Raw genomic sequence first — 23,787 nt, forward strand, 5'->3', positions numbered from 1 at the left:
AAGTTGGTCGTGTGGACCTTTCGGGTCGCACCCAGACCACTGCAGAGCACTGATATTTTTCAATTATCCTACGTGTCTCGCACTTCGAGATTACGAAGGTAATGTCACTACTTTTATGTCTTGGACCACAAGTTTAAAGCCAAAAGTGAACGACTGGGGCGCCCCTTAACCATCGTGGTGCTGCCTCGTTACTATTTGATCTTTCGTTATTTTTGTGTCAGACAGGCCACATGGTTGATGCGAAAGTGAACAGTATTATACTTTATACAATTGAATATAATTCATTCATCGTATAGAAATTAATCATCAAGTTATCAAGTAAGAAGTTTGAGATGGGTAAGAATAAAAAGTCAAGAAGTCGTGATCGTTCAGAGGAGAGAACATCGAAAAGGCTGCGGAAGCTGGAGGACAAGATGGAGGAATTGACGTCAGGATTTGCTCAAATCAAAGATGTTATGTTGAGGCGTAGTCGATCGTACTCAGTTTCAGAAGAAGCTGACGTGGAAGGTAATTGATTTTACGTTAATGATGTATTGTGAACACGAGATGCAATCACAATTTATATATGTCACATAAATCTTTATGCCCGAGAGGCCATGGTTGATTTTCATTTTTATGGATAATCATAATAATTACGTGTGGTTACAATAGGGTTCTATTTTATCCGAGAAGTAAAATAGAGCCGATATGGTGTTCGGTCTTTATCTGGAAGATAAAGTAGAAATTTACATTACTCTGTTTTATCCGAGAGATCAAAACAGAGTAAATATTAAGCTAACCTAAAAGGCATAGCAAAATAAATTCCTTGTACATTGAATGCCTGCAGGAACCGGAAGTGGTGATGATAAGTCGGTCGAGGAAGTGGACGCTAGTGTGGAACCTAGTAAAGCGGCGGAGCCGCCTTCCAACCTACAATCCCAGATTCCTCAAGTCACCATTGATGAACAACAAAATATAAGAGAGGGAGTCTCTCAGCCAGGAGAGTCCAGTGCACCGGAACAAGAGTCAATTAAAGACAAGGAAAATGAAAGTCCTTGGGACCTAGACGCTGATGCCCTCCGTATTCTTGGTGAAGAACCTGTTGAAGAAAAACCTATGTTAGTCCTTCACTCTAACGTTGCTAATCGCTGGAAAAAATATCTTTCTGAAGGTCTGAGGAAAGAGGTGAAGGAGTCGTTGTTTGAGAAGTATCCTCGAAAGGGGAAACTCCCTTTTGAACCTCCGATTCTAAATGAAGAAGTTGCAGGTAATTTAAAAGAATCGGTGCTGAAGCGAGATAAATATTTTTGTACAACACAAATGTTAGCCGGATCAGCCTTGGTGGCTTTAGCTCCAGTAATTGAATCCTTAGCAACTCTCAAAGATTCAGATAGTATTAAAAGGCTAGAACAAGTTTGGGATGCTGCCAAATTACTGATTGAAATTCACAAATCTCAAACAGTCGCACGCAGGGCTTGTATTTTACCAACGTTATCTAAGCAGTGGGCAACGGCATTGGAAAAAAGGGAACCCGATAACTTTTTGTTTGGTGAAAAGTTAACCGAGAAGGTTAAAGAAATTAAGGCGATGGAGAAAGTAGGTGAAGAAATGAAACCAACCCCACCAAAGAAACCATATGGTACTTCTGGTTCTTTAAACTTCAAGAGCTCGTCGAGTCGGAAGAAGTCAGCGCCTCAGACGAGCGGGAAGTATTCATCGATGAGGAAACCACTGACTTCCAGGTTCCCGACAAAACAATCATCATATCCCAAGTCCAGTCATTATCGCCGGCATCAACGGTCTCAGAACCATTAATCACAGATAATGTTGTAAGTAGGTTCGCAGGTCGTCTAAAATATTTTTTAAATGCCTGGAAAACAATCACTAAGGACAAATTTATCCTTCAGTGCATTAAAGGTTATAAAATACCCTTTGAATCAACTCCTATACAAACTTGTCCACTACCTGAAAAGGTTTGGTCGGACCAAGAGCTGACAAATATCCAATCAGAGATTAGTGAATTGTTAATGAAAGGTGCAATGAAGGAAGTGGAAGAGGTTCCAGGACAGTTTTTGTCTCCTTTCTTTTTAGTCCCTAAAACAGATGGTCAACAGAGGTTCATTCTTAATTTAAAGGATTTAAATAAGTTTATCAATGTGGAACACTTCGAACTCGAGGACCTTAGATCGGCTTGTAATCTTTTGGATCGAGATATCTTCATGGGGACTATTGATCTTAAAGACGTGTATTTTTTGATTCCAGTATGGAAATTGCATCGAAAATTTTTAAGATTTGTTGTTCAAGGAAAACTTTATGAGTTTGTTTGCCTACCCTTTGGCCTATGTACATGCCCATTGACATTTACCAAAGTGTTGAAGCCAGTATTAAACTATCTTCGTCTAGAAGGGTTCTTGTCAGTAATATATTTGGATGACTTTTTATGCTTAGGTCACTCAGTTGAGGAGTGTATGGAGAATTTACATCATGCGATTAATCTACTCGAGAAGTTAGGTTTTATAGTCAATTTTAAAAAGTCCAAATTGAACCCTGAAAGAAGATGTAAGTATTTGGGATTCATATTAGACTCTTCCTTGATGAGGGTAGAGCTTCCGGAAGAGAAAAAACTTGCAGTACAAAAACAGATCAAAGACCTTAAAAAGAAGAGTACAATAAAGATTCGCGAATTTGCTAAAGTTATAGGTTCAGTAGTAGCTTGTTGTCCAGCGGTGGAGTACGGTTTGCTACATTGCAGATCGTTTGAGAAAGCAAAGATCCGAGCGTTAGAGAAAAATAGAGGTTATTTTGATGCAGTGATGACAATTCCTAAATCTGCTCTCACTGAGTGGGATTGGTGGTTGAAAACTTTACCAAATGCTAGTAGGAAAGTAAGAAATAATCATTATGAGAGAACGGTTTACTCGGATGCATCTTTATCTGGATGGGGGGCTTTTTGTGAAGGTGAAAGCGCCAATGGGCTATGGAGCTTGGAGGAAAGAAATCTTCATATAAACTACCTTGAACTCAAAGCGGCTTTATTAGCCTTGAAATGCTTTGCTGCGGATCTAAGGGGTACTGACATTCTAATGATGGTCGACAATACAACGACAATGGCATACATAAATAAAATGGGAGGTGTTCGATATTCTGGTCTTCATAGGTTAGCTTGCGAATTATGGAATTGGTGTGAAGTTCGAAAATTATGGGTTTATGCTTCGTACATCCCATCAGAAGAAAATGTCGAAGCTGATCGATCATCAAGAATCGACAATTCAGATGCAGAGTGGGAATTAGCAGACTATGCGTTTGAAAAAATAGTTAAAAGATTTGGAAAGTTAGAAATCGACTTATTCGCTTCTCGAATAAATACCAAATGTGAGACCTATTGTTCATGGAAAAGAGATCCAGTAGCTTATGCATTTGATGCCTTTACAATTAGCTGGTCTGACTGGATATTTTATGCTTTCCCTCCCTTTGCCGTAATTACTTAAGTAATAAAGAAAATTAAGGATGATAAAGCTGAGGGTATTTTAGTTGTACCTCACTGGCCTACCCAGGTTTGGTTTCCAGTTTTCAAAAAATTATCATTAGGGGACTGGATTTGGTTTGAAGCAGATCCTTATCTTTTAAATTCTCCTTGTAGGTTACGGCATCATCCTCTGGCTGCAAGACTTACCCTGGTTGCCGCGAGGTTATCAGCCAAGCATTGTTAAGCAAGGGCATGCCCAGGGAAGCAGTAGAGACCTCGCTAGCTTCACTGGCAGACTCAACCTCGAAAAATTATAATAGTACATTGAAGCTGTGGTGGAAATGGAATGAAGGCAACGGAAACCCATATGAAGTATCGGTGGAGAAAATATTAAAATTTTTGGCGGAGAGATTTAGTGATGGAATTGGTCACAGTGCAATAAATTCGGCTAGGGCAGCGTTGTCCTTGATATAGAATGAGGACGTCTCTAATAACCCGTTAATAAGTCGCTTTGTTAAGGGTGCATCAAAAATAAGACCTGGAAGGCCTAAATATGAATCTACGTGGGACGTAGATCCAGTGTTAGCCAGATTAGAAACTTGGGCTCCTATAACGGAATTGTCCTTGAAGAAATTGACGGAGAAGTCACTTGTCCTTCTTGCTTTAGGTACAGCGCATCGCTGCCAGACATTGGCATTGATAAAAATTTCAAATATCAACATTGAGGAGTCAGAAATTGAAATTAGAATTTCTGACAAGATAAAAACCTCTCGACCAGGAGCTCCGCAACCAGTGTTAAGACTTCCGTTCTTCTTGAACAAACCGGAATTGTGTATAGCTCGGACCTTGAATCAGTACATATCTGTAACGAAGGACCTTCGAGAGGGTACAGACTCCTTATTCATCGCACTTAATAAGCCACATAAGGCAGTCAAAAGCGAGACAATTGCTCGGTGGATAAGGACGGCGTTAGAATCATTAGGAGATGACAAAAGATTTACAGCACACTCTACTAGACATGCATCAACGTCTCGAGCACAAAAAAGAAGCGTCAGTATTGACGAGATAAAAAAGGTGGCAGGGTGGTCTAGGAATTCTGAAGTTTTTGCTGATTTTTACCACCAGCGAATAGTGGTTTTGATAACAGATTCGCCGAGGCGGTGTTAACACCAGGTACATCAGTAGAGCTAAATGTATAAACACCTGAAAACATGATTATAAAAAATTTTTTATTTTGTCTGTAACGTTGAATATTCAATAAATTGATTAATACCTAGAAAATGTTGCTCTAAACAGCTACCTTCGTAATCTCGAAGTGCGAGACACGTAGGATAATTGAATAATCTTACGAGCCTGCCGCAGGCAGGCGAATGTCAGATCTCAATTATTCGAGTGTCTCGCACGAGAGATTCCCACCCAAGTGGTACCAAGTACTACCCCATCCCATTATCTTCAGACAAATAAAAAATATGATAGCTTTAAACTAATGATCAAATAGTAACGGGGCAGCACCACGATGGTTAAGGGGCGCCCCAGTCGTTCACTTTTGGCTTTAAACTTGTGGTCCAAGACATGAAAGTAGTGACACTACCTTCGTAATCTCTCGTGCGAGACACTCGAATAATTGAGATCTGACATTCGCCTGCCTTCGGCAGGCTCGTAAGATCATTCAATTAAAATGAATATTATTGTTAATTACCTAATTTTATAAATAGTCACTGAAGAAGCCAGTAATATTTTCACTGATAAGTGAAACTTTTAGAGAGGAAGTTTTTGAAAAAGACTTGATTGTTTTCACAAAGTTCCCTTATCCCAAAGAAATTTAAAAGTTCTTTCAATATCAGTACAAAAAAAGGAATAGTTGATATCGATGATCGACATTAAGAGCCCGATAAATTTGTTTGACTCGATTCTTAACTACAATATTTCTTATATTAAATTTGCCCGCGCTAATTTTATTTGCTTTATAAAAATTATAAGTAGGTATTTCAAATTTTTATTAAATAATCGATTCAAATCGTTATTGGCCAATCATGCTCCATTTATTTATTTTTATATAAACTAATTATAATTATAATGTTCGAGTTTTCCACCCTGGAGGATCAATTAATCGTTCGATTAGGACCTAAATTGAAACAAAACTTCCATTTTTGACGACGTAATCTGCCAAGAACTTTTTCCTCGTAACTTTCTGAGGGGAAATTCGTTTACAGCCCTACCTTAATATCGTGTAGTGTATACATCAGTGTTGGCAGCCGTAAAATAATTATTGTACACATGCAATATTTCGACTGTTTGTACAATGTACAATTCAATGAATAGAATGATGCCCAAATGTACAATAATTTTAAATGCTTTAAATATTATATTTATTATGAAAAATTTTTATCAAATATAATACTTAAAATTTTCCGCAGATTATTTAATTTATTTTACTAAGTTCATTCACTCCACTAAAGAGGCATGCAAGGAGTCATCTCATGTGGTGGCTAATAAAATTATTCTTTAGCAATATGCTTACAGTACCGGACATAAATGCTGTGTGATTTTCTGTAAGACAGTATAGGGAAATTGCATGTATAACCTTCAAAAAATTGAACAGCATTTATGTCCGGTACTGTAATTCGATAGGTCAGTGTTTAATGTCTTATCATATAGTCGGACTGAGAAGAGAGTTCCTCAGATGCTCTACATGTGTTCTTGCACGCTTGCGCAATAGTAAAAAACATGATAAAAGAAGTAAAAAATCAGTGGTGGGAAGCCCGAAAGCATTGAAGCAACTCAGGAACTCTTTTCTCAGTTGGACTATAGTATCCAAACTACCCTGGTGAAAATTTCATCGATGGTTGGTGACATAGCGTGTGACTAGTACAACGTAAATTATTTGAATAATAAAGTTAAATTCAAATTTATTTTAAATATTACCGTCAAATCTATCGAATCAACGGATATATCTTCTGTTCAAACTTTATGTATCGTTGTTAGGTTTGTATATAAAAGAAATTATTCATTGTTTTTTTGTAAAAAAATTTTCAATGTTTTATTACAGATTTTATTGTGCTGAAGAAGGACAAGTCGTTAGCAGATTTTGGAACTCTAACAAGTTTTTCAATATAATATCAATGGTGAAATATCAGAAACCGAGAAATTTTCTCAAGCAACTACTTCAGAAGGTATTAATCCAAGAGCAATACCTGTTCAAGCTCCTTTAGCTGAACATATTTTTTATTGTATCAAGACTTCATTTTGAAAACGAAATGTGAGTTTAGATAATGTTATTGGATTTGCTTCTGATGATTGTAATACGATGATGGAAGCTAATAATTCAGTGACCAGTAGATTTGAAGCAACTTGCTCTGGCATATCAATTTTAAAATATATATGTCACTCTATGCATTTGTATGCAAGGAAAGCTTGTAAACAGTTACCTCGTACATGTGAAGACTTGGCTCGTGACATATACAACTATTTTAAATCTAGTTCTAAAGGACAGTTTCATTCTCAAAAATTTAAAACATTTTTGAATCTTGAAATTCATAAGATGTTGCATCCTTCACAAATACGTTGGTTGTCGTTAGTTGATGTTGTTGCTCGATTGTTAGAACAAGGAACGCATCAGAAGAATACTTCAAAAATATAAAATCTACAGCAAAATTACGATCTATGGATCATATTTTTAGTGCTCTCTCAGATCCTTTAATTGATGAGTATTTACTATTTTTGGATTGGATCTTACCAAAATTTACAGATTTAAATAAATTGTTTCAGTCTGATAAACCAATGATTGCAAACATGTATGATGACATAAAATGTATGTATACAGATCTACTTAAGTGCTATCTGAATAGAAATTATATCAATAGAACTCCAATTCAAGATATCGATCCATCTATCTAAGAAATATTTTTTCGTCCTGAAGATGTCTATAAAGGAGTGTAAGTATCTATGTATTTGCAGTTATCGGAAATTCGTTCTAACATTCAATTACAAAAAAATTTTTGTCAAGGGTATGTTAGATTTTTTGTGAATGGTTGTCTAGAAATCAAGAAAAGGTTTAATTTCAATCATCAAATCTTAGAACTAATGTCTACATTGCAACCATCTAATACAATAAGTGAAAATTTCAGAGATCGGGTACCAAGTTTAATACCCTTAATGCAATCATTACTTCGTGTGGTACATAAAACTGAATATCAGGATATTGATAATAAATGGAGAAAACTGCCAAACAATATTCTTTATCCATCATCTCATAATAAACAAAAGACAGAGAGAACTTCTACATCTTTATGAGATGATTCTTCTTATGACCGTGCAATTCTTTGTCTTGTGGATGAGTCTGATACTGATACTTCAGACATAGAAAATATGCATGTGATTATACCGAATAACAAAAAATATCAATATTAATATTTCTATATTTTGTAATATTTCTATATTAATGTTGAATAATTAGTCCTGTTATATTACTGAGATTTTTTCAATATTTATAAAGATATTTCAATTGATGAAAAAAAATTATTTGTTATGAATAAATTAACAATTTATTTATTAAATATTAATGAATAAAGTCAAGCGATAGATAAAAACCTACATTGTCAATTACTACGCTTCACCATATCAAAATTAAAAGATTAATTATTATTGCATTATTAAATTTTTTAGTAAAGATCCCCAATAGATAATTTTGAATGTCCCGCTTTGTACTCTAAAAACACATGATTTTCGCCATAAAATAAATTGACTATTTTAACTTAATTTTTTTGTTTAATACAATTTACATTGTACAAATTGAAAATTTGTTAATGGTACAATAATTTTATTGAAAATACAATAATTTTTCGGCCCTGGCTTAAAAATATCTTCTTACGGGCCTGCTGACACTGATATACATTGAAGATGCAGTTTGTATTTAGTCATGTGCAATCAGAAAGCTGCTATTACTGCCATAATAAAATTTTAATTTTTTTTTGAGAAAACAAAGAACTATTAAAAATTTTTACCATATAATCGTATAAAGCAATCAAAAAGCAATTATCATTACGTAAGCATTCGGAGCAAATTTAACCCTTCAGACATATCGCTATGAGATTTTCTCTCACACTTAGAATGAAAGTTAATTTTTGCTATTTTTTCAAATAGCACGATGGTTTGAAATTTCCAGTACCCTCCTAGAATTCGATTTTTTTTCATATAATGGTAACAAAATTTTTTTTTCATTCTCTTAAAATATTTAAAAAATAAGTTTTTCAAAAGGTGTGAGATTTTTTCTCATCGCGATAACAAAAATGTTGGCGTTTTGTAGCTGTTCGGCTGTTTCCGTAATACGTCGATAATCTTCGTCTCATGCTCATTTCGTGATCGTCCATGTCGTTTGAGATCATCCATATTGTTTTTTATTATTGGAGAAGTGAAGAAAGTGCAATGTATTTTAATTATTTTAATTTATTTTAATTATAAAAGAAAATATTTCATTAATCGAATAAGAAGTAAAAAGTTATTGCTATTATGAGGTGAGTTGATAAATATTATTTATAGTACTTTCTGTGCGTAACAGTTATCATTATTTATAAAAACATAATTTCAAGTTGATGACAGCTTACTTATCAGTTATTTTTTATAATAGACCTATCAACAACAATTCGGAGCAAAATCTAAGTTGGTTAGAAGAAGAGGAAAATGATTATTTTCATATGGAATTCGAGGACAATGAACAATTCTCTGATGCTGAATCACGTCATAGTGAACACGATACTGACACTGAGCAGTCTGAAGAATCTGGTGAAGCAGGCGAAGATGATCAAGGAGTTGAAGACAATAATAAAGATACCTCAAATAATTATACTCAGGATGGAAAACGTCTTTTATTAGGAAAGGATAAGAAAACAATATGGTATCACAATCCACCTAACCACAGAGTAAGAACCAAAAAACATAACCTCGTTATTCGTGTACCTGGACCGAAAGGTGTTGCTAAAGAGGCAAAAACTATTTTAGAGTGTTGGGAATTGTTTTTTGATAATTCCATGATTGAAAAAATAGTTAATTATACAAATATTTATTTGCAAAAAATTGCATCACTGTATCGTGGTCAAAGAGATTCAACACCAACAAATGTCATTGAAATTCGTGCTCTCTTCGGCTTGCTTTATTTTCTTGGTATGAGAAAAGCTGCACACTTAAACTTAAAAGAACTCTGGGCAACTGATGGCACAGCACCAGATCTTTATAGAGCAGTCATGAGTTATGGTCGATTTTGTACATTATTATCATCACTTAAATTAGATGACATGAATGATCGGGATGAAAGAAAGAAAATCGATAATCTTGCAGCAGTTCGCGAGTTTTATGAAAAATTTAATACTAAATGTGAAGAAAATTATGTGCCAGGATCGTGCGTCACTGTGGAAGAAATGTTAGAAAGCTTTCGGGGAAGATGCAAATTTCGCCAGTATATACGAAACAAACCTACTAAGTACGGAATTAAAATATATTCTCTTGTTGATTCAAGAACATTTTATACTGTGGAAATGGAAATTTATGCAGGCAAACAACCACCTGGAAAATATGATGTCTCTAATTCGGCATTTGATGTTGTCAAAAGAATTACTGCACCAATACTGAATACAGGAAGAAATGTAACATTTGATAATTATTTTACATCAGTTCCTCTGTTATTAGATTTATTGAAGAATCATAGGACAACAGCTGTTGGAACCATAAGATTAAATAAAAGGGAAATTCCACAAGATTTTCTATGTGTTAAAAATCGAGAAATTTGTAGCAGTAGATTTTTGTTTTCAGATTGTAGTACGTTAATGTCATACGTACCAAAAAAATCAAAAAATGTTCTTTTGATTTCAACTCTACATAATGATGCTGTGATTGATAAAAGTACAGGTGATAAAAAGAAACCTGAAATTTTATCATTTTATAATGTAACCAAAGGAGCTGTTGATACAGTGGATGAAATGAAATCAAACTATACTGTTGCTCGCGAGACACACAGATGGCCCATAGTCATTTTATACTCTTTTTTAAATATTGCTGTTATCAATAGCCACGTGATTTGGAAAGCCAACACTGAAGTAGAGAAGACTACAAGAGATTTCATCAAAGAACTTTCATCACAATTGTTTCAACCTCATCTACAAACACGGATGCAAATGTCAAACTTAAGCTTGGATTTGCGTCGCATCATTTCAAAGGTCGGAGGAATACCTGTAGTGACACATGAACGAACAAGTGACGGATTATGTGGCTACTGTCCACGAAGAAAAAACATAAAAACAAAAAAAAGTTGTTCCCAGTGCTCTGTTTGTATATGTCTGAAACATACAATTTTTTATTGTTTAAATTGTCAACCAGGCAATAACAATTTACACTAATTATTCGAATATGATGTATTCTTCTCCAAATTCAGTTAAAAAAATGTATTAGGTATTTATAAATATCTAAGATAAACTAGTCCATATAATTGAGACAAAAAAAATTATATGAGTTGCTCAATTACTATTAATATTATTATATTGTTGCTCAAATGACTGGAAATATATTTGCTGTGTTATTAGATTAATACATATCTGAGCGTTAAAATTTTTACTAAACGAAACATAAATGTAATGTCAATGATAAAACTAAAATTGAAAAACTGTGTTACTAGATTATAACATGCTTCTGTGTTAATGTTTTAGAAAAAAAAAGTAAGTTTTTAAATGAAAAAATTGTTTAAGTATTAACATTGTTATAAATAAACGTATCCCTTTATCGTTAATTATATTTATTAATATTATTTTTATATATTAATTATAAAAATATCATTATATTAAACAGAGTTTAAAAAACTAAGTTTCTTAATTAAAAAAATGTTAAAGCGTTTTATTTTTGTTAAAAAAAATGTGATTTAATTATTAATAATATGACTAGAATTATAACTAGGTTGCCAAAACTTAATATCATTAAGTGTTTATATTTTTTAAAAAAAAAAATACCACTGAAAAGTTCATAATCTAAGTTATGTTGATTTAAAAAATGTTTAATCACTTGTATTATTGCAATTTCTGAATTTTGTGTTAAGAATTTTCTCAGAATAAAAATAAAAAAAATAAAAAATGGTGATTTATTTTCTTTTCAATTAAAATAAATTAAAAAATACATTTTACATTTGTTTAAAAGATTAAATACTAGGTTTTTATATTTAATTCTAAATTATCGCGCGTATACCAACACGCATGCGCAGTAATGGCGACGCATGCGCACAAGCTGTGAGAGATTTTCTTATCGCGATAGGAAAGACGTGGCTCGGAAGGCGATATGACTGAAGGGTTAAAATAATTTTTTTTCTTTAAGTTTACCAATCCCGATTGCTAACTTTAGATCAGAGAAATGAAGAGAATTAGCGATATTCAACAACACCATAGTTACCTTGGTTTATGCAATAAATATAAATTTTATTAGAATGATCAGCATAAAATAATGTGTAAAAAATATGTACTTTTACAATGAATACGATGTTAAAATGGTGACATATATTAAATAACTGAACTACAATCCAATTCACGCACAGAACAATTATTTCACTTTTTTAGTGACAAACACAATTTTAAAAATTTTAAATTGCAAGATTTAAACTTCATTTGATACACTAAGCGACATAAGTGCTGTCTCAATTCAGTACAGAACTGGACATTAATAGGCAGGCAATCATGTGTACCATACCAGAGAAGAAAGACCAGTATAGAAGTCCAATGCTGTGCTAAAAATCCGGACGAAGTTTCGGTGGGAGCGTGACATCCGTCCCCAATAAGATGTCAGTCAAAGGCATTTTTACAATCTTTTAAATTTAAATCTTTAAATGTATAATCTTACTGATTGTTAATCAAATTCTGTGATGCCCAGATTTTTTATCTAATGATCATTTTAAAAATAAGCTTTATTCTTTTAATCTTTTAAAATTGGTTTTTTTTTATTTTCAATCATTTAATATTCAATCAAATTATAAAAATTTTTCTTTTTTTAATGTTTATCATTTCGTTGAACAGTCAACTTAAGAAATTAGGACTGGTAAGTTATCTTGCGTCGGTATAGTAGAAAAAAATTCAAAATGCTTATACAGAGAAAAGTCTTCTTTCTGGCTCATGTAATGTCATGTAATTCCTACTACATAAATAAGTATATTTAGGCTTATAATCTAATGATAATAACATTTTTATCTCAATGTTAACGTAATAACGTAATCCAAGTGAAAAAAATTTGAAAACTGAATTATTAAAAAGTTGAAAAACTTCAAAAATAATGTCTGTCAGTATTATTCTCTCCTTTAATAAACATAAACAATTTTCGTGCAACGAAAAAAAAAGTTTTATTACTTAAGTTTTTATAAAAATAAATCAATATTTTTCATGAATACCTTAATTTACCTGAATTTAAATATAAATATAATATGAATATAAATTTATTAATAAATTTTAATATAAATCACTACTCAATTCAATTATTTTAAAATAAAATAATCAGGGTCAATTAAAGAATTCAAAAATCATTCCTGAAGTTATAAGTATAACTTTTATTTATATTTAAGAAAATTTACATTTGCGTGTATCTCTCTAACTTTGGTTATCTACACTTCCAAATTATGAGCCACGTTGTCTCAGCTCCCGTCGAATATTTGTGCGTTCAACTACTGCCTACAAATATTCTAACAATGTCATCCTACATATAAATTGATATTATAACAAATGTGTTTTAATATTTACCCAAAAAATTACTTTTTTGTGTTGAAACTAATTGTCGTGTGAACTAAATTGAGTAATAATAAAAATTTAATAGGATCTTAATTTTATTTCTCTTCAATATATAATTTATTTGTGTGAAAATTTATTTTGTTTTTAAAAAAATATGTCATTAATGAAAAAAGAGTTTGAAATAAAAATTATATTGAAAAAAAACCTGTTTAAAAAATTTCATTACACGATGGAAGAAACTAACTTTATTAGAAAAGTTAAACCAAGCGTAAATTAATGATACAAATAATATATTTTATTTTATTTATAATTACGATAATACTAGAAGACTGTGTTACTGATAGTCAATTAAAACACAAACTAACTGAAGAAATAGCAAGTAATTGAGTAACTTAAATGATTGATGAAACAAAAAAAGGAAATATATTGAAGAAAAATTCAATTTAAAAGTAAAGTATTTTTTTATTATTTTGAATTGTGTAATTGATATTGTAAAGAAATTAACTCAATATAACTTGATGTGGTATATCTCTAACGATAAAAAATATCGATATAAGTAATTGGTTTTGAAGAAAATTATGCTCCATTTCAAGAAGATCAATCTAATATTTATTTTTGGTAAGTAAAGTTGCTATTAAACAGTTCAAAATTCAAAATCATATAAGCATTTTGAATTTTTGATTGAAAACAGTGTAATTACTGTCATCTATCAGAAAACAGTGACACTAGTTGAATTTTTTTTCTACTATACCGACGCAAGATAACTTACCAGTCCTCATTTCTTAAGTTGACTGTCCAACGAAATGATAAACATTAAAAAAAGAAAAATTTTTATAATTTGATTGAATATTAAATGATTGAAAATAAAAAAAAACCAATTTTAAAAGATTAAAAGAATAAAGCTTATTTTTAAAATGATCATTAGATAAAAAATCTGGGCATCACAGAATTTGATTAACAATCAGTAAGATTATACATTTAAAGATTTAAATTTAAAAGATTGTAAAAATGCCTTTGACTGACATCTTATTGGGGACGGATGTCACGCTTTCGTTTCGGTCAACATGTCGGTAATCTCAGGTCACAACATAAAAGTTTCTATGAACTCATCGAGCGATGGCGCTGCAACGGTTTATTTCAGCCACGCCCCTTAATCTAAGAGAGAAAAGAGATAAGATTTGTGTTCTTTTTTACTCTCATTACAAGAATCCTAAGCCAGTTTATTTTCAAGAACAAATTTTTAAATAGAAAAGGTCCAGCACTGTTCGCAACATACATAGAAGCTATAAAATCAATGTGATATTCTTGTAACAGCTTAGAGGTAACACGCTCGACGACAAAAACGTAGGTTTTATGGTCAAGCCTATCAATGTTGTTGTCTTTTTTTTTTTTATTTAATTAATTGTAATAATGAATTTTTTGAGGACAAATTTTATACGCGATCACATTAAAGGAGAGTAAAAAATGATGTACCAAATAACGATGTTCATTAATTTTGAAAATTTGGGATTTTTATCCATTACTCAGAGAAGAAAAAGGGTACTAGTATTGGTACAAAAAAAAATGGAATAGATTTTATATAATTAATGAATAAGAAAAAAAGCAACTGGCGAGATTTGAACCAATCACCGAAAGATTCGTAGACAAAGAATTTACCCCTGAACTATCATTCTATTTACTGGAACAGAAGGTAAAGTAATACAGTACAATCTCTCTAAAGTTGACAAGTCGGTACAGGATCTCTCTCTAATGTTAACTTGCCCATTTTTTAAGAGACCCATCTCCCCTCTACGCAGGAAAATGCGTAGATTAGAAATTTATATGTCACTCTAGAAATGTGCCCATCTCTCCGCTGCGCAGTAGAATGCGCAGAATTAAAAATTTGAGAAAGAGAAGTAGTCCCAGCTATTATATTACATATTGAATAGATTTTGAATACGCGCCACCACGATACCATTCTATTGGTCCGTTAAAATTTAAGGTGGGGAGAAATATTGGTAACATTAGAGAGATTATCCTGTCAACAATAGGGAGAGAGTAGAGATGTGAATCGGTAATTGACGGGTAAATTTACCGTAAATTACCGGTAAAAAAACGCGTCAATGACCAAGCCTGTTTTACCATACCGGTCAGAAAAATGCTGATCTCTGATTGGTTAATACATGTCCAATCACAGTTTAGAATTCCCAACGGCATACAAATGTTTATTTGTTCTATCAGGTATATATTTTCATTTTTATTTGTTTATTAAAAATACTGATAATATTTAATATAAGAAAATTCAATTTGTAGATAAGGATTTTCATTGAGAACTTGGTGCAATGGGGGAGAACAAATCAATATATAAACATTTCTCTGCAACCTAACCTAACCTAAATAAAGTACCTGAATGTTTTTATGATTTATATAATCATTTTAATAATGCATTTAATAATATTGGAAATATTTTTTCGGAAGAAGAAAAGCTGAGCATATATACTTGTTTAGAAAATCGTAAAACTATGGCTCTACGGCCCATACATTATGCAGCTAACTTACTTGATCCTCAATTAAAAGGAAAAAATTTAAATAGGTCAGAAATGGTTGAAGCTCATCAATTAATTATAAATCTTGGTGATAAATTAAATCTAAATAGTGATAAGGTATTAAAAGATTTAACAGATTATGTGTCAGAATCAAGTATGTGGAGTTACGACTACGTTAAGCGAGCAAGTATAATCACTTCAGCATGTCAATGGTGGCAAAGTATTTGCCAAAAATCTTCGTTGAGCAAAATAGCTGTGGCTATATTGACTTTACCTGCAACATCAGCTGCAACTGAGCATGAATAAGTTGAATTTTTAGAAGAAGAATTTACTCAAGACTAATTAGTGATGTTGATGGAATTGAATCAGTATTAGACTTGTTATTTCCTAATGAAATATGTCAATTATTATGTGATATTACTAGTTGATAGAAACTATAGATTATATGGTTTTATTTTTTCATAAATAATTTACATAAAAGTTAAAAAAGTCAAATTCTTTATAATATGTAATAACGAAGGATTATCTATTTTATAAAAAAAAATGTACCAAAAACTTAACTAAATAAACGTTTATAATAATTTTCAATATATTTATTATTTCTGTCCTAACAGTCAAAAATGTAAAATATTTTTTTTATTACAAATTACAAAATTTTTTTTTCATCTTATAATAATTAATTAGTTTTAAATTAACAAGTGCAAAAAGCAAAATTAACTTAAGCAAATTGGCAAGCAAGTTCGAAAGCAAGCCATTTCCTCGGTAAAAAGCTCATCATATTCATCTATATAGATGCGAATGACCGGTAATTTACGGTAATTACGCTGACCGACGGCTTGACGGTAAATTTTACATTCAGAATTTTTTGACGTCAGAATACCGTCAGATACCGGTAATTTTACGTGGTAATTACCGAATTTTCTATTACCGGTAAATTCACATCTCTAAGCAAGACAGAGCACAGAATATATCTATCTATCTCCGTCTTATTTTTCAGAGAAGACTGCGAGTTCGAACAGTTGACGAGCAAGCACATTCCCCACCCTCTGTTACCAAGCCTGAAGCTTATGATATCTAAATGTAAACAAAGCAAATGAAAATATGCTGGCTCTGTAGTCAGAAGATTCGACATTTATTTTACCGAATGGTGTTCGATTCCAATTGCGGCAAAATTTTTTTTTTATTCAAATCCCGGGAAAAACTATCAGATCTGCTTAGATCTAATTTGATCAAATCAGATCTACTTATATCTTGACAAATCTGTTATTTTAAGTGTATTGACATGATTATGCATGATGGGGAACAATCATATTTTATCAGACCCGGTCTTGTTATGTGGTTCAATGCAATTTGATCTGATCGAATTGGGGCAGAACCTGCCAGATCTGACGACATTGTCTTGACCGCAATTTCATGTCTATTAAGATATAACCAGATCTAATAGAACATGCTATCAAATTTATTTAGACCTGACTTTTATCAATTTGACATAATTTCAGCTGGTCAGATCTTACTATTCATGAAATTCATTTTAATCAGACCTGGTTCATGTAAATTTACTACAGTCTGATATGGTCAGATCTAGCCACATCTGACCAGATCTGCTTAGATGTGTGTTCGAATTTGAAAAACAGGAACTTTAATCACTTTAAACATGTTACATACATATATTTTTACGTTACTTTATTCAATACATGAGGACATTTACAAATAAAATTATCCACTTGGATCATGTGACTTATATTAATAATATTTCTTACATTTATTAATTTATAATCATCAGTCTCTACAATAGGGAGTATGAAATGTAATTTTGTCATAGATTCTTGATGAATTAATAGCCGGTGTTGTTGAATAGAAAACTTTTTAAAAATGAAGTACAATTCATTATCAATTTCTAAAAAGTATCTAATTACACCATACATTTCTTCGTATTCATATGTACTCAACTTAATTGTGTAACTATTTGTTTTAATTTGTTTGTAAATTTCTGTTGTATAAATGTGTCTATCAATTTCCATCCGGGAGTATATATTTATATTTATTAAATTTAGATGATTTAAATTCAAAATTTGTAGCTCAAGATCATTCATTCGAATATTACATGTCTTTATCTTATTCATAAGTCTATACTTGTTTTTTTTATGTATATTTCCAGCTGATACGTTCAGATCATTATGTATTTTATTTTTTAGAGCATGTTTACCTTGAGCTAATTTCAAATTTTTCATCAGCTCTTCACCAAGATGTTTCGAACCGTGGAGACTTTTCGCGATGATTCCATTATAATTTTCAAACGGAAATGCAGATGATGACCATAATGGTCCCCAACGTCGAACACATAATACAAGGTGTGTTAATTGATGAAGATTATATGAATATTCATGATTACCATACAACTCACCAACATCTCTGACAAATAATCGTAAAAGAATCTCAGTACTATTTAAGTCATTCATGTGTATGGGTTTCTGAAGTAAATTATATATAGACACGATTAAAAGAAACCAATGTTGTAGATACTTGTTAGGTAAGAAACCAAGAAGTGCTGGAGCTGAATAGTATAGGAGCCAATTGAAAAATTCCGATGCTTTAAAACATTTAAAATCTGACAATTTTCGAGGCATCCTATTGAAGAAGTATGGTGGATGAATATTCAAAATAAATGAGTCTATATTATCGAGATGTTTTTTAATATTCCAATCACCTGTTTTATTTATCCAAATGTTAATAAATTGCTTCACAACACCCAAAAGCACTGAGTGCATGAATTCTGGGATCACACAGGTTCCCAAATCAATAAATGGTAAATTAGAAATGACAGTTGATCCTTTTACACCCTTAATATGTATTTTTCCTTCAGTAAAAGCTTTATTACCTTGCTCAATCATTCGTTCAGATGTTCTTAAACAACTTGTTTTCTCTTTAAATAAAAAAACTCTTCTTTTTTTTTTATCCTTGGGACCTTTACATTGTTGAGTCTTAATTTGGCAAATGTTGCAGCCAAATTTTCCATTGAAATAAGAAATATTCTGAATTGCTGCTCGAGCTGGAGCATCAGCTATGAACAATGGTGCTTTAATCATTGAAGTAAAGGTCTCATTTGTTGTTTTATCAGTCCATTGAATACCCTTCTCGAAACTCTTAATAATTTTATCACAAACGGGCTTTAAGAAAGTATTCATTAATGGTTTTCTTTGAGTATCATACCACAAACCGACTATAATTATAAATGACTCTCTAAGATATTCAGGTAATTCCGCTATGGTGAACATAAGAGGCCAACAGTGAGTTGTAGCACTTTTCACTAAAGATAAGCCATCTGTATTGAGAATCAACGTCAAATCATATTGGTTACGATCTTTCCTAGAATTAACTCTGATGTATTCGGAACCATCAGTAATATCTGAGATTAATTCACTATGATGAGGTAAAACTTGCAATTTACTGGCCAAGTTTCTATGTTCAAACAGAAATTTTATCTGGTCGATAATATCCAGTTCGTAAAAATATGATGTGCCCTCTGTGCTTTTGCATGACGTACATATTCTCAAAACACTATTTTCTTCAGTATAAAACGCACATTTTTTACAATACAAATGTTTGATAATTTTAACAGGTGGAGATATTTTACGAACATAATCGAATAATGTAAATATAGTTTTTGGCATTTTGTTAGGCTTAGGAAGCACTTTTTGAAGTATATTCAAATTTTCTTGTAAAGCAATTTTAGTTAATTTTCGATTTAAATATGACTTTAGAACTATATGAACACTTTCCATCACTGTTACCTCTGCATTTAAGTATAATTTGGTAGCATCGTTATTTTTTGTGTGATTATCAGCAATGTTATTGTTATCATTAACATTGCTATCATCATGTCTATTATGATTATTACTATTGTTGCCACTAAAAGTATCATTGCTATTGGTATTAATATTTTCATCATTATCTTCGATGATGTCTTCCCAATCATTCTCATCATTATCTTCAATGATCTCTTCACAATCATTCTCACTACTATCATCGATGATCTCTCCACAATCTTTTACACCCCTAAATTCTCTTATTTTTTTTCTGTTTTCTTCATAAATAGGTTTATATTCATCAGACGAAGACAATCTTGAAGTAAGGTTTTCATCATTGGGACTATAATTGTTATCTAAACTTTTGTCATCATGTTGTCGATTTATATTAAACTCAATATCGGTATGATTACTCCTAATCTTTACTCGTTTCTTTGCCCAACGTTGTAATGTTTTCAAAGGAACCTACAAAAAGTTACATGACGTGAATGTATTTGATAGTGAGAGTCATAGATATTAATGGAAAAAATTATTGATGCAAGGCGAAAAATTTTTTTAATACTTTTAAATATTTTTGACACTTCAGAACTAACAGTAAGTCATGAGAAATGAAATAAAGTGTACGATTGAATTAAAAAAAATGACAGTCAACTTATTTACCAGTATGCTTGAATTTTCTTTCCAAAGTTTATATTTTTTCTTTTCTGGAGATTCTGTTGATTCATCGAAATCAGGATTATTCCTTTTATCGAACGACATATTTCTTTGTGGACTGTAAAAAATAAATTCTAAAAATAAATTCATTCATTTGATGATTAATTTGTTAAAATTTGAATAATTTAAAAGTTTGAGATAAATTTACTTACCTATCATGAAATATTGAATATAATATATTTTTTATTTAAACGATTAGTGTTGTTGAGATGTAATATATTTTTATAATACTGGCTTACGATAGGAGCACGTGATTATCGACATTTGGCGTCATGGCCGTTACATAAAAGCAGAACATTCAAAAACGGAACAGGCACAATCGTTGAAACAAGTGGAATAACTGGAACAAGCGGAACGAAATAAAATGGAATTGGAAACTCAATGCGAAATTCAATGATAATAATGCTGCTGTAAATTCATATTGATTGATTTTAATTAATAATTTACATAATTCAATCGTTCATCTCGTGTTGAATTCTAAATTACATTTCATTTTATTTCGCTTGTTCCGGTTATTCTACTCGTTTCAACTATTCCGCCTATTCCTACTGTTCCGCATTTATGTAACGGCCATGATATCACTTGTTGATTATCACGTACTCTCGTCGGAAGCCGGCAATTTTTGTGACGCATTTTTATGAGTTTATTAGAATAATATATTATTGCATTGTTTATTATTTAAAAAAATAAAGAACAAAATGTATCTTGTGCAATTTGATAAGAAAAATTTATATCATATTTGTGATGACAATTCTATTATTAAAACAGAAGAAGCTTATTTAGAAGAAGGTGACAAAGTTCAATTTATTTTTAAAAATAAAGTGCATAATGGAATTATATTGAAAAAATCAGGTAATTAAATTACGTATGATAATTATTTATTGTCAGTCATAATGTAATATTCAATATTTTTAATATTTCGATAGATAAAGTAAAAATTGCATGTCCATGAGAATTTTTACGATTTTATTCATTTTTTCATCTTTTGTAGATGACAGAAATTCTCTGATATCTGAGAAGAAAAAGTTAGAACAAGCCTCTTCGAAGAAAACAAATATTGATTTGAATAAATCTAGTTCTTTAGGTAAACGAAAACGTATAGCAGCAAAAAAATGGTCTCCTAGAATAACCCCAAAAAAAGAAAAAACAACAAAAAATGATGTTCAGAAAAAAGTAAGTGATCTAATATTGTATAAAAATCGAATATGATACAATTGATGTCTTCTGATTCGTACTATATAAATTGATTGATTTTATTACAGCAGAAGAAAATTTTAAAAACAAAAGAAAACATTTCGTCCTCAGAAAGTAGTGAACCGAATGAACCATGTACATCGAAAGTACAAGATATTTCAAAATTGAAGAAAAGAAATGTACCAAAAATGAATATCGGAGAAGCTAGGGATGATTATTCTATTGATACAGCAAAAAATGTGGAGCAAAATCGAAATAAATTAGCACCTGGAGATGAACAACATTTTGATGACATGCAGGATAATTCGCGGTATTGTATACAGGATGATGGTGAAGATGGTATACAAGAAATTATCAAGATGTGATTGAGGAAAATAATCAAGATGCTATACAAAATAATGGTAATGATAACGACCAGGAAGAAGAGGTACATATAAATCAAGAAAATATTATGCGTAATGCCAATATTAATAGAGAAGAAAGAGAGCTAGATGATGATGACAATATCGATTATTCAGTACCAGGTAGTCAGTTAATCGGTAGAGTTCATCGTAATGAGCAGGTATGTGGGATTTCTATTATTAACAAATAAATTATCATACAATTGTTTGAATATAAATACAAATATTTGCAGATGATTGAATTACGAGAAAACATATATTGTCGAAAAATAATACTGGACAGTGCTATAGGAGGGTCACGAAAAGCATCTCACATTGCAAGACGCTTGATTGAAGGTGTATTCAAGCCACATGCTTTGTCCAAGTGCACTTTTACTGGCCAATCAGTTCGCTCACAAGGCCGAGAACGTTTACAACAAACCACATATTGTCTCGATGGAACAGCTAAAAAGGTTATCATTGGTAATGAATACGTCAATTGCATTTTCTATGACTTATAATCTTACATTTCCAGTATTATATAATATATTTTGACTATTTTTCAGAATATTCAAAAGAAAAAGCGACTGAGCTGGGGCTTGAAGTTCAAAGTGATAATTACATCGGAAAAGCAATGTCACAACGATTGGGAGAGATTAAGAGGGAATACCAATGTGCAAGAAGTACATTCCATAACAACTAATACTCACAGAAAACGTGATTTTGGAAAAATTATTTCAATTTTTTATTCATTTGCATGCTTTAAATGATTTTCATTATCAAAGTTTAGTTTTTTAGAGCTCGATGCTCATTGATATTTTTATGTCATGATTTAATTTAGAAATATTTTGGTAACTTGTCTACTTCTATGGATATAGACTGATTATTTGTGTAGTTACATTATTATTCCGGTATTGTTAATTTGTAATACGTCCAATAAGAAGTCATAATTTAAATGATTTTCATTATCAAAGTTTAGTTTTTTAGAGTTCGATGCTCATTGATATTTTTATGTCATGATTTAATTTAGAAATATTTTGGTAACTTGTCTACTTCTATGGATATAGACTGATTATTTGTGTAGTTACATTATTATTCCGGTATTGTTAATTTGTAATACGTCCAATAAGAAGTCATAATTTAAATGATTTTCATTATCAAAGTTTAGTTTTTTAGAGCTCGATGCTCATTGATATTTTTATGTCATGATTTAATTTAGAAATATTTTGGTAACTTGTCTACTTCTATGGATATAGACTGATTATTTGTGTAGTTACATTATTATTCCGGTATTGTTAATTTGTAATACGTCCAATAAGAAGTCATAATTTAAATGATTTTCATTATCAAAGTTTAGTTTTTTAGAGTTCGATGCTCATTGATATTTTTATGTCATGATTTAATTTAGAAATATTTTGGTAACTTGTCTACTTCTATGGATATAGACTGATTATTTGTGTAGTTACATTATTATTCCAGTATTGTTAATTTGTAATACGTCCAATAAGAAGTCATAATTTAAATGATTTTCATTATCAAAGTTTAGTTTTTTAGAGTTCGATGCTCATTGATATTTTTATGTCATGATTTAATTTAGAAATATTTTGGTAACTTGTCTACTTCTATGGATATAGACTGATTATTTGTGTAGTTACATTATTATTCCAGTATTGTTAATTTGTAATACGTCAAATAAGACGTCATAATTATTAGAATAGTACAAATGATAGTCAAAGTTTAATGTATTCATAGATATTTAAAAAGAGGATATTTATAACCTTATAATCGAAATATATATTTATCTTCAATAAAGTTGTAATAAAGATTGATGGTTCATGTGAATAAAAGGAGTTTCACCTCAATATGTATATATATGTATCCCTATATTTTTCCTTCTCACCATGTATTTCCATGTTGACTTATATACGAACACGTATTATTGTGTCAAATCAGATCAAATATTATTGAATATGTTCATAT

At 31.2% G+C, this 23,787-nt stretch overlaps 4 protein-coding genes, 1 long non-coding RNA gene and 1 pseudogene across 6 annotated transcripts; 4 read left to right on the forward strand and 2 right to left on the reverse strand.

The window, feature by feature from the left end:
- Positions 1-12,165, reverse strand: part of LOC118070412 (fatty-acid amide hydrolase 2-like) — a 104,452-nt pseudogene extending 92,287 nt beyond the window's left edge.
- Positions 333-4,612, forward strand: LOC118070405 (uncharacterized). The gene is made up of 5 exons (XM_035088993.1): positions 333-507; positions 827-1,618; positions 1,897-3,455; positions 3,620-3,892; positions 3,965-4,612. The coding sequence occupies exons 1-5, from the start codon at positions 333-335 to the stop codon at positions 4,610-4,612; spliced, it is 3,447 nt and encodes a 1,148-aa protein (XP_034944884.1).
- Positions 8,918-11,027, forward strand: LOC118070408 (piggyBac transposable element-derived protein 4-like). The gene is made up of 2 exons (XM_035088997.1): positions 8,918-8,958; positions 9,072-11,027. Exons 1-2 carry the CDS (start codon positions 8,954-8,956, stop codon positions 10,831-10,833), a joined length of 1,767 nt encoding a protein of 588 aa, XP_034944888.1. The 5' UTR covers positions 8,918-8,953; the 3' UTR covers positions 10,834-11,027.
- Positions 12,166-15,318: 3,153 nt separating the features above from the next.
- LOC118070390 (uncharacterized) lies at positions 15,319-16,123 on the forward strand. The gene is made up of 2 exons (XR_004690777.1): positions 15,319-15,408; positions 15,481-16,123. It is a non-coding gene; the product is annotated as an uncharacterized lncRNA (long non-coding RNA).
- Positions 16,124-16,949: 826 nt separating this feature from the next.
- Positions 16,950-20,866, reverse strand: LOC118070401 (uncharacterized). Of its 2 annotated transcripts, none has more exons than XM_035088988.1 (3): positions 20,386-20,866; positions 20,180-20,307; positions 16,950-19,984 (listed from the first exon to the last, which is right to left on the reverse strand). In XM_035088988.1, exons 1-3 carry the CDS (start codon positions 20,390-20,392, stop codon positions 17,387-17,389), a joined length of 2,733 nt encoding a protein of 910 aa, XP_034944879.1. In that variant the 5' UTR covers positions 20,393-20,866; the 3' UTR covers positions 16,950-17,386. The 2 variants fall into 2 exon arrangements, with proteins under 2 accessions (XP_034944879.1, XP_034944881.1); XM_035088990.1 differs by having other exon boundaries at positions 16,951-19,984; positions 20,180-20,291.
- Positions 20,684-22,510, forward strand: LOC118070406 (uncharacterized). The gene is made up of 6 exons (XM_035088994.1): positions 20,684-21,085; positions 21,225-21,406; positions 21,496-21,788; positions 21,902-21,989; positions 22,062-22,290; positions 22,374-22,510. The coding sequence occupies exons 1-6, from the start codon at positions 20,932-20,934 to the stop codon at positions 22,508-22,510; spliced, it is 1,083 nt and encodes a 360-aa protein (XP_034944885.1). The 5' UTR covers positions 20,684-20,931.
- The last annotated feature ends 1,277 nt before the right edge of the window (positions 22,511-23,787 follow it).

Source organism: Chelonus insularis, unplaced genomic scaffold (genome assembly GCF_013357705.1).
Source record: "Chelonus insularis isolate UGA/USDA-ARS -01 unplaced genomic scaffold, ASM1335770v1 contig_57_pilon, whole genome shotgun sequence".
Classification (NCBI taxonomy): domain Eukaryota; kingdom Metazoa; phylum Arthropoda; class Insecta; order Hymenoptera; family Braconidae; genus Chelonus; species Chelonus insularis.

Bases quoted from the DNA above. Each gene is read 5' to 3' on its own strand.
- LOC118070406 (XM_035088994.1), top strand. From the start codon at position 20,932: ATGTATCTTGTGCAATTTGATAAGAAAAATTTATATCATATTTGTGAT. The intron at 21,086-21,224 runs GTAATTAAATTA...CATCTTTTGTAG, and splicing joins AATTATATTGAAAAAATCAG to ATGACAGAAATTCTCTGATA. The intron at 22,291-22,373 runs GTAATGAATACG...ACTATTTTTCAG, and splicing joins AGCTAAAAAGGTTATCATTG to AATATTCAAAAGAAAAAGCG.
- LOC118070401 (XM_035088988.1), bottom strand. The intron at 19,985-20,179 runs GTAAATAAGTTG...AACTTTTTGTAG, and splicing joins AAGAAAATTCAAGCATACTG to GTTCCTTTGAAAACATTACA.
- LOC118070405 (XM_035088993.1), top strand. From the start codon at position 333: ATGGGTAAGAATAAAAAGTCAAGAAGTCGTGATCGTTCAGAGGAGAGA. The intron at 508-826 runs GTAATTGATTTT...GAATGCCTGCAG, and splicing joins AGAAGAAGCTGACGTGGAAG to GAACCGGAAGTGGTGATGAT. The intron at 3,893-3,964 runs GCTAGGGCAGCG...CGCTTTGTTAAG, and splicing joins GTCACAGTGCAATAAATTCG to GGTGCATCAAAAATAAGACC.